The 12,859-nt window shown below is 37.1% G+C and overlaps 1 protein-coding gene across 1 annotated transcript; it reads left to right on the top strand.

The window, feature by feature from the left end:
* The first annotated feature begins 215 nt into the window (after nt 1-215).
* On the top strand, nt 216-12,065 carry lrrn1 (leucine rich repeat neuronal 1). The gene is made up of 2 exons (XM_042726336.1): nt 216-740; nt 7,917-12,065. The coding sequence occupies exon 2, from the start codon at nt 8,154-8,156 to the stop codon at nt 10,305-10,307; it is 2,154 nt and encodes a 717-aa protein (XP_042582270.1). The 5' UTR covers nt 216-740; nt 7,917-8,153; the 3' UTR covers nt 10,308-12,065.
* The last annotated feature ends 794 nt before the right edge of the window (nt 12,066-12,859 follow it).

Genomic DNA, 12,859 nt, shown 5'->3' with positions numbered 1-12,859 from the left:
ACAGGACATTTTGTCTGAAAATCTCTAGACAATGCATAAGGATGGATGGACTTTCCTCAAAGTGAGGCATCGAACAAAGGAACATTGTCTCATTTATAAATCTTTGGTGAGTGGGACACCATGCAGAGTCCTCCATCACTACGTCAAAGAGGAGGAGGGAGTCAGTGGAAGACGTTCTCATAAGAGAATATCAGCTCCTTAACATTTCAGCTTCCACGCCCCGCGTTATCCCCACCGCGCTCCCCCAGTGCCCGCCTTTGTTCGCATCACAACAATCCCTGAACAGATGGTGCTCTGCTTGGGAATCGAGTGACAGCCACCGGCTAGCAACCAATCGCCTGCTCGGGAATCAGCTGACTCGCCTGGACAGCGCCAGGTGCTGTCATCATATTTTCCTTGGCGACGCAGCACGGGCTCCACAGTAACACGGAGACACGGCGGATGGGAGCCAGTCAGCGGATTCCCGTTGCAAGGATCCATGCAAAACCTGACCCTGCGCTTGGAGAAAATTGCACATGAATTTTTGCGGAGTGGATGTAACGAAACGATGCCGCTATAAAGCAGTTCATTATACGGAACTTGCAAGCGACGAGATAGCATTTATTATCTGTGGATTTTCTTTCAGTGCTCTTTCGCAAGGACATAGATACTGTATCTAGATACTGTAAGTGCATGAACCAGTCAGCGTGGAGGGAGGACTTCAATGCCATTCGGACCGTGTAGGCTGGCAAACCAAAGAGGTATGCTCAGATAGATTTTGAAGCATCCACATACTGTTCTTTTTATGCACGAGCATCTGTGCATGTTAAATAAGAACCACTGGGAACTAATCAGATTTTCGCAGTGCAATAATAATAATGATTTAAAAAAAAAACTGAGCTACTTGCAAACCCTTTTTTTCTGTCAGAATGAGCTGTGGTTTTAAAGTCACCCAAAATGCGTTTCCTTCTTGTAAACTGAAAATAGATTGTATCCATGGTGCTTTTTTAGGCTTCTCGTCTATGGATTAGGTGTATGGCAAGCTGTTTTACCATTTATTACTTTAACTACTGTCTCTTTTCATATTGATACTTGTTTATAAATAATACTTATTTATAAATAGTATAATAAACCATATTTTGTTTTTTAAAATTATTATGAATAAATCCAGTAGTAGTGGTTATCTTTTTTATTTTATTTTTTTAGTTTTACAAGCAGCTATTAGATACTAGCAGGCTATTTATTCATTATAAGCTATAAACTTTCCCCAAAATTTATATTTTTCCTAATAGAAAAATTAGGAAGAGTCCATATATAGAATTAAGTTACAAAGTTTTGCAAACTGGTACCAACAATGGATTAGTTACTTTTTACTCAATTTTGTTTTGTTTTTGTTCATTGTGTTGTGATATTTCTTTGTAACTTTGTCCTTTGCTGCCTATCTTGACCAGGACTCCCTGGTAGAAGAGATATTGTATCTCATCGGGACCTTCCTGGTTAAATAAGTAAATAAAAAATACTGTTTGGATAACTGACTAGTAGCAAAGGAATAAGTACTATTATGTAGAGAATGGATTATGTGATAGTCAACATTGGATAACTTACTAGTATTTAGAACAAGAAATGCAGTAGCCTACTAAAAATATAAGAATAAGTACTATATATATATATATATATATATATATATATATATATATATATATATATATATAAATTATAGTTTTAAGGAATAATGTTCAAATGGCCTGCCATACGGCGTGATTTACTGCATTTAATTGCAAGGATGATTTGGGTTTTGAGATTGATCCATGCTTCACGCATCGGCTGTGATTTTTTTCATAATTTATGGTTTGTTTATGAGCTCACACAATCTATGTTGTATTTCTCAGAACAATAGCCTGGTAAAAGATAATGCTACAACGTATGTGTGTGTATAAGGAGTAAGCAGAATGTGATGGGAATGGTAAACGGTGACTTTTTAAAGCTTTACATCAAACGAGAATGCAGGCAACGATAAAACAGCATGCGTGAAGCATGGTTGCGTCTTGTTTGGCGTATCAGTTTTACTTCTGTTTCTACTTTATTATGCCATTTGCATGGTTTAAATTCTTCACAGTCACTCGTTTGTTATATTTAGCCTCCTGAGAGTGATTTTACACTGTAATTGTGGCGGAAATCGATCCCAAACTTTGATCATATCCCGTTATTGCTGGCTTACCGCAGGCGCGCGCATGGGGTCAGGCTGGCGATGCAGAAATGTGATTTGCATCTCAATGTCCAGCCAGGCACTTCAGCAGATGTTTCGTTGCTTACTCATTCGAAATAAGACGCCACAACTTCCCTAAGACAATAAACACGGGAAGACGTCTTTTAGTCAGGGAAGGATGTATAATGAGGTTTGGGGGGTGGGGGGTTGTATTGTCCCTGGGGACGCCACCCCTTGTTGCAGCTGTTGCGTCTGTTGCAGAAGTTGTCTTCTGACATTTGAAGAGAAGCGTCCTCATGAGCAACAAGAACGTAAAGAAAATGTCAGGCATATGTTGATGAAGACAATAGTATAGCCTGCAGGTGGGTCCAGCTTTAAAAGGTCCGTGGAAAAAGGTAACATTTCCCCCCAGTGGATTTTAAGGATTGTATGGCTCTTATCCTATAATTGGTTTAATATAAATGTTCATTCATAATATATAAAGATACAATTTTGCTAAATAAATATGAACATATTATGACATAGTGAGAGTCAGTGCAATAAAAACTTCTGTTAAGATTATTATATATTTATTTAATTATTTATTTTTTACAATAATATTGCTCCTGTAGTGGAACTGTAAGAGTTCATTTAAATTGTTAAATTGGTAATTTGTAAAGTTAATTAATGTAATTTGGAATTTAGCATTTTTTTTTGGGGGGGGGGGGGGGGGGTGGGGTTGGGGTTGGAAGTAGCAGTGGTCAGTGTTATAGTGGTGAAAGGAGTAAGTCTGTCTTTTGTGTTGGTCACAGAGATAAAAAGTGGAATAGACCAAGCAGCTGTTTGACTAATTCTGCAACCATAATCTGGATAAGATATTTTTTTAAAGATATTACAAATTCTGGTAATCCACTCAATGATGTTTATAAGTGCAAATGGTTTGAAACACACAGTGCTGAAAAGAATTGAAATGGGACATTTAGGGCTTCCCGTGCATTTACTTCTCAGCACTCATCTTTGTGCAGTGACACAGAGTACTCCATTTGATCGCCGATCAATGTGTTTATGGCAATTGCAATAGTCCCCATCTCTATAGCACTCTACTGCCCATGCCATTACCCCACAGTTCAACCCTGGGCAAAGCTATGATTCACCATGCAATTAATAATACCCCTCAGATTAAGAGTTGGCAAGCGTAGACGGTCTTGAATGTTGGATGTGAAAAGATCTGCTCTCTTGGCCCTTTGCAAAGCCTTTATGATCCAAGAATAAAATTAATTACCATTAATTTCTCACTCACTTTCTGTGAAGGTTTTTAGGAAGTGAGCCCCTTGAGGAGATTAGCAGAGAAAAGACTGAGTTAGAGACAAGATGGTCATTTTTTGGAGATGACGTTGTGAGCCATTTTATCAGGCCTTTTGGGTTTCTCCACTTGTTTATTTGGACTTTCGTATTGTATGCTGGGAATGTATTTCCAGTGTTTCCTCTGCCTTCACAGAATGCTATGTGCATATAGAGGGTTAGAAAAGCAAATACAGTTTCCTGGAAATGTATTTTTAGGATATTTTATGTCCTGTAGGCTGTGAGAAACACAATCAGCCCTGTTCATATCTGTAGCAACAACATTTTTTTTTCTGTTGCTATTCATAAGTGGCTTGATGAATCACTGAATCAAATCATGAACAACAACTGACATGTTCTAATGTTTGTGGATCCTTGCCATTAGCTCATGCTTGCGTACCAATCCAAATACCCCCTTTTTTTACACGAGCATAAACCCATTAGTGTTGTTGGTAGTAGTTAAAATATTGATTTTCTGTGAGATTTAAAAAGTGCACTTTACTGTGCTCAAGTTGCTTATTTAGGAGATAGTTTTAGTGCATCTTCTTTGTCTAAATATCTTTAGAGTTTATTTTACAGCCAGTTTGGAAGTTTCTTTGACAGACTTGTATGTTTGTAATCACTTAAATTCACTTAATATTTGGGGCATTGAAACAAAGAGCTAACCAGGATCACACTCAAATCTTGGTTTAGCTCTTATTGTACACTTCAAATAAACTTGCAGGCTTCAAGTGTACATTTTCCTCAAACTTGAAATAATACCCTGTCAGACACTGGCAGTACTGTGACCCATAGATCAGACATGTCTTCAAAACAGAAGTCTTCACTCTCTGCAGAGAACAGATCTGCATCTGTCGGTGATCTGAAATGGCAGGTGTTTCAAATGGGCTTCCACAGAATTTCACAGCTGTCTTTTGTTATCTAAGACTAGGGGAAGTTCAGGATGATGGGCTGGGCAACAGGAAGCAAGCTGGTTGCAGAAGTTCACCTAATGAGGTTGGAATGACATAAATAGCCATTAATTTGGATTCAGATCCTGTTTACTTACAAAGATGGAATATTTATGAGGATCATCAGGGTGTCCTATATGTGTGGTCCTTAGGCAAATGGTACTGTGAGAAATGTTTGTTTTGTTAAATCATATTTCTTCCATTCATAATTGCAGCCTGTGCACAGTTTTTCCAAAATACCGCTATTGAAATGTGAAAAGAGTAATTCTGTTTTATTTTAATTTATGAGGCCTTACTTTAAAGAAAAAAGGTAAAGCTTCTATTTAGGCTTATTTGAATCCTACAACACTCTGCATCAACATTAGTTTTGTTTAGTAACTCTGCTCCCAAAAGATCAATGAAATGTTCACAAACATACAACTATTTAAAAATCTGGAATCTGAGGGTGCAAAAAAAAAAAAAGGATTTCTCTGAACTACAGAAAAACAACTAGGCCTTAATCTAATTTTAAGCCCCAGTATACAGTCTTAAATGAAATTGTGATCTCTGGATTACTTTATCCTACTTACTGGTAAGGTTTTGGCCTCCACTTTGGTAAATACTGCTATTAAGTGCTGAATCTCAGATTGACCTCAATATTGGTAAAAAAATTAAACATAATTCATGTGAAAATGGCAGAATATATGGGTGCATTTGACCCATTGTTTACTGACTTTAAACAATGGAAAATACCATAACAGGAGCATCTTATATGTGACCCTGGACCACAAAGCCAGATTTTTTTGGGATTGGGACATAATCTGAAAGCTGAATAAATAAGCTCTCTGTTGATGTAAGGTTTGTTAGGATAGGACAATATTTGGCCAACATAGCTTTTTAAAAATCTGGAATTTGAGGGTGCAAAAAATATAAATATTCAGAAAATTGCATATAAAGTTGTCCAAATGAAGTTGTGCAATGCATATGGCTAATCAAAAATTAAGTTTTGATATATTTATGGTAGGAAATTTACAAAACATCTTAATGGAACATAAACTTTATTTAATATACTAATGATTTTTGGCATAAAAGAAAAATCAATAATTTTGACCCATATAGTGTATTGTTGGCTATTGTTACAAATATGCTACTTATGACAGGTGGTTTTGTGGTCCAGGGTCACATATATTTAAACAGTTTACACAAAAGTGAAAATTCGTCTTTACTCACCCTAATAATGAAAATCAGTGGGATCCAGTGTTGTTTTGGACCCTGTTGACTTTACTTGTATCAAAGGCAAATCATTATTGAATATATCTTCTACTGTAATACAGAAAAAAAAGTCTTACAGGTTAGTTGGTTTAAAATGAAAACAGAGTTTCTTTTTTATTTTAGGTGAACTATCCCTTTAAGACATAAAACAAATTGAGTGTCATGGAAAGCAATGATTGTGTTCTGATAAAAATTAGTTGCTATTCCTGGAAAATGATGGAACACTTTAGTCCTTCTATTTTTCTTTCATCTCATTCATTCATCTGTCTCTCTTAAATTTTTTTTAAGTCTTAAAGTTTAATCTATCTTAATTACCTTATTAAGATATTTCACATGTCATTGTGTGATATATTGTATTACAGCCTAGATAATTAGATAATGTATATTTTCATTGTGTCATTTTTCTTGTTTAAACCTGCAAGATAAATGGACTGAAAATGTTAAATGTTAAAACAGTGGAATGCCAAAGTCACCCCTTCAATTATTTTATTGATTTGGCTTCCGTCTTCACTAGTTTAATGCCATTTTCAGTGTAAGGTGTCATTTGGTATTGCATTACAAAATATTTTAAAGATGGTGCTGATAACTCTAAAAACACAGGCCGGGTCCCATCTGTGTACTGCACTCTTATGAGAATTGCTAAAACTGGCAGTTACAGTCAGCTCTTATTCTAAATTGCCCTAATGCTCCTTTGGCCACAGGGGGGAGATCAGGCCTCTTATTGATTTCTACTCTCACATTAAAGGACTCATTTACACCAGCTGTACCATGTTTCCTCCATTCATTTTCTTGGGAGTATGAGACATAAAATTGTTCAAGCTGTGCAAGCTTGTATTTGTTGGTGGATTCAGCTTCACGAGAGACTCCAAAGCTCTGAAGTGAACATATTTCTGAAGTTGTCATATGTAATCTAAATGTCATGTGGGTGGAATTTTTCAGATCTTGGGTCTTTAAATCTTATGTTTTCAGGATGAGTGTAGTTCAGTTGTTTTGAATCTTGCCGTTAAGAAACATTAACAAGGCTGAGCAACTATTGTGGAGGAGTATCTGTTCTTAATGTAGATGGTATTTGGCAAGGACTTAATCCTTCTGGCTTGCTGTTTGTGTGATTGAGTCAGCATTAGCACCATATGGGATAGCAGATGCCCCGTTCAATGCTCTGTCAAAGACACAATAACATGGCACCTTTTTGTGCCTTTTTCTTCAAAGGATGCTTAATATGCTTGGTTATTTTATTCCAAACTTCAAAAGCCCTTCTAGTGTTAAATGATCCTTCATAATCTAGGACAACACATATTTCCTACCGAGTATGCAGAATCAAGTCAAGTTTACCTGATTTGATATGATTGATTTGTCATGGTTCACATTTGCGTAATATCTTCTTTTTATGCATTTTGTTTTACATAATTGCTGCAAAGAGAGGTAATACTGTTGTTATTTATCCTAAATGGAAAACCATTTTGAATCAGGGTATGGTAATATCTTGACAGGAAAGACTATGAATAAATGTACAGAGTTATTTCTACACCTCACTAATGTTCAGTCTTTGTTTACAATAGCAATTGTTTGATCACCTGAGAAATAATATTTCCTTCCTTTCCTTTGGTCACCATTTTGATCCACCTCTTCATGCATGTCAGTTTGCAGTAAACAAAAGCCTGTGCCTCTGGTTTTCACATTCACATCTTTATATTTGTATACAGGTTTAGTTTGGAACAAAAATATTTAACAATTATGAAACTTAATGCAGGTATTTGTAACTATATTGTGACAAATCTTTTTCCAATTTCACCTACTTCTGTGAAGTTTTATATTTCTTCTACATAATGCTTCACTCATTTAGTCATTTTTATGTGTTTATCTAGAAATATTTGCTTAAAACTTTTATAGTTTAATATTTTTTGTGGTAAACAAGTAAAATATGTTTTTTTTATATAATGAAAAAAATATAGAAAATAAATCTGTCAATGCAAGTACATTTATCCTCATTTTTGGACATTCATTTTACCTGGAAAATACTTAAGCATTTTCTTTTTTCTGTGAAATTTTTGCTTCATTCATGTGTAGATTGTTTGAATACATTTTTTTCTGCTTTCAACTCATATGTTAAATGTTTGTTAGAATATGCTTTTATAACACAATTTCTTCACGTAAAGAAATTTTTCCACTGAGTATTGTAACAGGCTTTTCTCTGTTTGTTTTTTTTCTAGGCCAACTCTAAAGTTCAAGATTCATGCTGTGAAGAAGTTTCAAACCTATATGAGCCCCTTGGGAACTACACTCTTTTAAATCTTTCGGAAGCTCTTTGACCTCACTGTTCAAGCTTTCAGAGGGATAAAAGGGCTGTTCTGCAACACTTCTATTGAATGAGAATCTCACCTCACCATCTATTTTGGCGCTATAGGAATTCCAGCTCAGATCTGAGAGGATAAACATTTACAGTCAGAATGGCAAGAGGGACTTTCTTTTTTGTTGTGCAGGGCCAGATTTGTTTCTTCCTGCTTCTGGCTTTACTTGGCCTCTCTTCAGTTCAGAGTACAGAATGTCCGCAGCTCTGTGTGTGCGAGATCCGGCCTTGGTTCACACCCCAGTCCACCTACAGAGAAGCCACTACTGTTGATTGCAATGACCTTCACCTTACACGCATCCCTGGGAACCTGTCCGCTGACACCCAGGTGTTGCTTCTGCAAAGTAACTACATTGCCAGAACTAGTGAGGAGCTGGAACAGTTACTGAATCTCACAGAACTCGACCTTTCCCAGAACAACTTCAGCAACATTCGGGATATTGGTCTGACCAACATGTCGCAACTCACAACGCTTCACTTGGAGGAAAACCAAATAGTCGAGATGCCTGACTTCAGCTTGCAAGACCTTACCAATCTACAGGAGCTGTACATTAATCACAATCAGATCAGCTCCATTGCACCCAATGCCTTCGCCGGATTGCGTAACCTTCTGAGACTCCATCTGAACTCCAACAGACTCAAGGCCATTGACAGCCGCTGGTTTGAATCAATCCCCAACCTGGAGATCCTGATGATTGGGGAAAATCCTGTGGTTGGCATCCTGGATTTGAACTTCAAACCTCTTACCAACTTAAGAAGCCTGGTCCTGGCAGGAATGGAGCTCACTGATATCCCAGGCAATGCATTTGTTGGACTAGACAACCTGGAAAGTCTCTCCTTTTATGATAATAAACTAGTCCGGGTGCCACAGACTGCTCTGCAGAAGCTTCCAAACCTGAAATTTCTGGATTTGAACAAGAATCCAATTCATAAAATTAAAGATGGCGACTTTAAGAACATGCTAAGACTAAAAGAACTTGGCATTAACAACATGGGAGAACTTGTGTCCATTGATCACCTTGCCCTAGATAACCTTCCAGAGTTGACCAAACTTGAAGCCACCAACAACCCCAAGTTTTCCTATGTGAGCCGTTTAGCATTCCGTGACTTGCCATCACTAGAGAGTCTAATGCTCAATAACAACGCTCTGAACTCTCTCTACCAAGCAACGGCTGAATCCCTGCCCAACCTGAGGGAGATCAGTATCCACAGCAACCCGCTCCGCTGCGACTGTGTAATTCAGTGGATGAGTTCAAACAAGACAACCATTCGATTTATGGAGCCTCTTTCCATGTTCTGCGCCATGCCACTTGAGGTTAGAGGTCAGCGTGTGAGAGACGTACTTTCTCGTGAATCTTCAGGCCAGTGTCTGCCAATGATCTCTCACGACACGTTCCCCAATCACCTCAACCTAGATATCGGGATGACGGTAGACCTTGACTGTCGTGCTATGGCTGAACCTGAACCAGAAATATACTGGGTGACCCCATCTGGTAACAAAGTCATGATAGATACTGTATCCGATAAATACCAACTCAGCAGTGCAGGGACTCTGCGCATATCCCACATTCAGGTGGACGACTCTGGCCACTACACCTGTGTGGCTCAGAATACGGAAGGAGCGGACACTCGGGTGACCGCAATTCGAGTCAACGGGACTCTCCTGGATAGCACCCAGCTTATGAAGATCTACGTGAAACAAACAGAGTCCCACTCAATTTTAGTATCCTGGAAAGTGAACTCCAACGTCATGACGTCCAATCTGAAGTGGTCATCAGCCACCATGAAAATCGACAACCCTCACATCACCTATACGGCTAAAGTTCCTGTGGATGTTCATGAGTATAACCTCACGCACCTTCAGCCGGCCACTGAGTATGAGGTCTGTCTCTCGGTCTCCAATATCCACCAGCAGACCCAGAAGTCATGCGTCAACGTCACGACCAAGCACGCTACGTTTGCGGTAGAGATCTCTGAGCAAGGCACCAATACGGCTCTGGCGGCAGTCATGGGCACAATACTGGCCATCATCAGCCTGGGCTCAATCACGCTATACATAGCAAAGAGATGGAAGAGGAAGAACTACCACCACTCCTTAAAGAAGTACATGCAGAAAACCTCCTCCATCCCCTTAAACGAACTCTATCCTCCCCTTATTAACTTATGGGAGGCAGACAGCGAAAAGGACAAGGATGGTTCTTCAGACACTAAGCCGACGCAGGTGGACACAACAAGAAGTTATTACATGTGGTGAAGCTTACCAGACATTTTTTCTTCTTTAGAGCACAAAGACACATCTTTGCTTATTTGTGCGTAAAAAAGACATGGATTTCCTTTTTCCTGCTTTGCTTTACTGCAAGCAACTATTCAGACTGACTTTTTCGTAGAGTGTATTGCCATTTCCTCTTCTTTGACTTTCAATATGGCAGCTTTGTTTAGCTTCTGAGACATGTTAGTAGCTGTGCTCTTTCTTTTTGTTCATTATATTTTGATAGCACAGCATAGATATTGTCAATGATTGACTTTGGGTCGATTGATGCTGTAGCACTATATCTGATCCGATATTGATATGTCTTTGGCAGTATTCATAGAGAATGCATTGTTTCTTTCTCTCTTTCGTAAGGCAGTTTAACTGTTGTGCACTGAAATATATTAACAAATTTGTCTTAGGACTTCAGTGTAAGCTGACAAGGTGAGTTTAGACTTGATACACTGTCTATTGAAAAACGTTAGCAATTGTTCTGTAATGTTGTATCAACTATAATTTGAACATTTTGGAATTTCTCAAACGTAATTTTTGATTTAGAAGTTAACTTTGCAGATTAAAGAATTGTAAACCAGCAATAGAAATGTGAATGTTAAATAATTAGTTAGTAGAAAAATGCTTTTTTTTAATTACTCAGATTCTTCTTTTTTTAATTGGGTAGAATCTGTTAATCACTTAATTTTGTTGTAATTTACACATGCAAAATATGTTGCATATTACAGCGCAAACAAAAATAAAATACAGTTTTGTTCAGATATTTTTTATACAATGATTTTCAAGTCGAGTGTCATTATTCTATTCTATCTTTAATTCCTATTCTGTTTCCCCTATCCCCGCTTCTTTTTAAGTAAATGAGTGACTCATTTTGGTCTTGATGTTAAAGATCTCCATTACAAATCCTTAACAGCAATAGAGCAATGAGTTCAAGGAATGCAATTACAAAAAATATGATTAACGTTATTGCCACCAAGTTCTTGCAAGGACAAATTATGGGATGTTTATTTTATTGCAGGGTTTTGTGTGTGTGTGTTTGTGAGAGAGATCATTTACATTAATAGAAAATAATTAATTAATTGTTATTTTATGTCAAATGTTACTGGCCACATGTTGCATTATAGAGCCAGAAAATTACAGAAGTAAAGAGAAAATGAACCAAAACCAAAGAAGATTGTGATTAGGGGTAATGTGGATAATTAACCAGTCTCCATTGGCACATGCAGCCCAGAGTGTTCAGCTTGGTTTTAATCAGCCAAATGCTAGGTCTCTTGCTAATATCAAACATTCACAGGCATCACTATCTGAATTACCTAAGGAGAGTCATAAATCCAAAGAATTCCCCAAAACAATATTAAAGGGGTATATTGAGCCTCTGAACCATCGCTCATGTATGTAGTTTGATTTCCTCTTTGACATACAGTACCCCTCCAATGGGAAATTATGACTTCACCCATTTAATCTGTCTTTGTCAGAGAATCCTCCTACTGGTTTGTCTTATGCTACTTGCATCCCATGTCAAGATGGCTAGTAAATTGTTCTTGAATGTTTGCATTTGCTCAGATCAGGTCTTAGCTGAAATGTCTTTCTTTCATATAAAGAAGTTTAAGAAGACATGATATTGACATTTCTGATCTGAAATGTGAAAATGACTGGAATTAAAATGAAAAATTGTCTAGATAAGATTTAATATGTCTTAGAAAGTGAATGTTTGTATGTAGAAAGTGAAAGTCGGCAAAAAAAAAATACAAATCTGGCCTACGGACTAGAAACTGATGCAATCAGTTTTATGTAATAATGAATATAATTATGTGGATGGGAAATCCCAACTTTAATCTTTATTCTCTGACTAAGAAGGCATTTTCTAGAAATATATCAGTGAAATAAGACTCTCATCTTGGGTGTCAAGGATCCTTACTATATATTGTATCATTTTCGAGCACAAATGAACTCACTATACAAAACACTAGGTTGATAGAATACCTTATTTCACTGGTCTCTGGAAAAGGCTTCTTGATTCTGGTTGTGCATTTGTGGCATCCAGCGATAATATTTCCTAATATTCATCATCTAAATTTGCCTATAGCAAACCCCCTTCCAGGCAACTGAAATTGTATCTACTTTGACGTCTCTTGTATCACTCTGCAGACTCGTTCACTCTTATTTCATGCAAATGCAACTGGCACCATATAGTGTCCAGTATTGGGTGTAATTAGTTACTGTAATTTAATTACTTTTCCCTTGAAAGAGTAAAGTAAGGGATTCCTTTTATTTGTTTATTTTTTGTAATTTAATTAAAGTTACTTCTTAAGTAATTAAATTTAATACTGTGTATAGATTGTAGAACATTTATATACAATACAATAGTGGATTTAACATCAGAATTTAGAGTCTAAACTTAAAATACATGTTTTTTATGTACCCTTCTCACTTTTAATACTTTGGTGAGTTAATAAGAACATTGGTAACACTTTAGTGTCCGATTCTCACTATTAACTAGTTGCTTATTAGCATGAATATTACTGGAATATTGGCTGTTTATTATT

The sequence above is a fragment of the Cyprinus carpio genome, chromosome B6, assembly GCF_018340385.1.
Source record: "Cyprinus carpio isolate SPL01 chromosome B6, ASM1834038v1, whole genome shotgun sequence".
NCBI lineage: Eukaryota > Metazoa > Chordata > Actinopteri > Cypriniformes > Cyprinidae > Cyprinus > Cyprinus carpio.
Note: the sequence above shows the minus strand (reverse complement) of the source record. Positions and strands in the feature narration are given on the sequence as shown.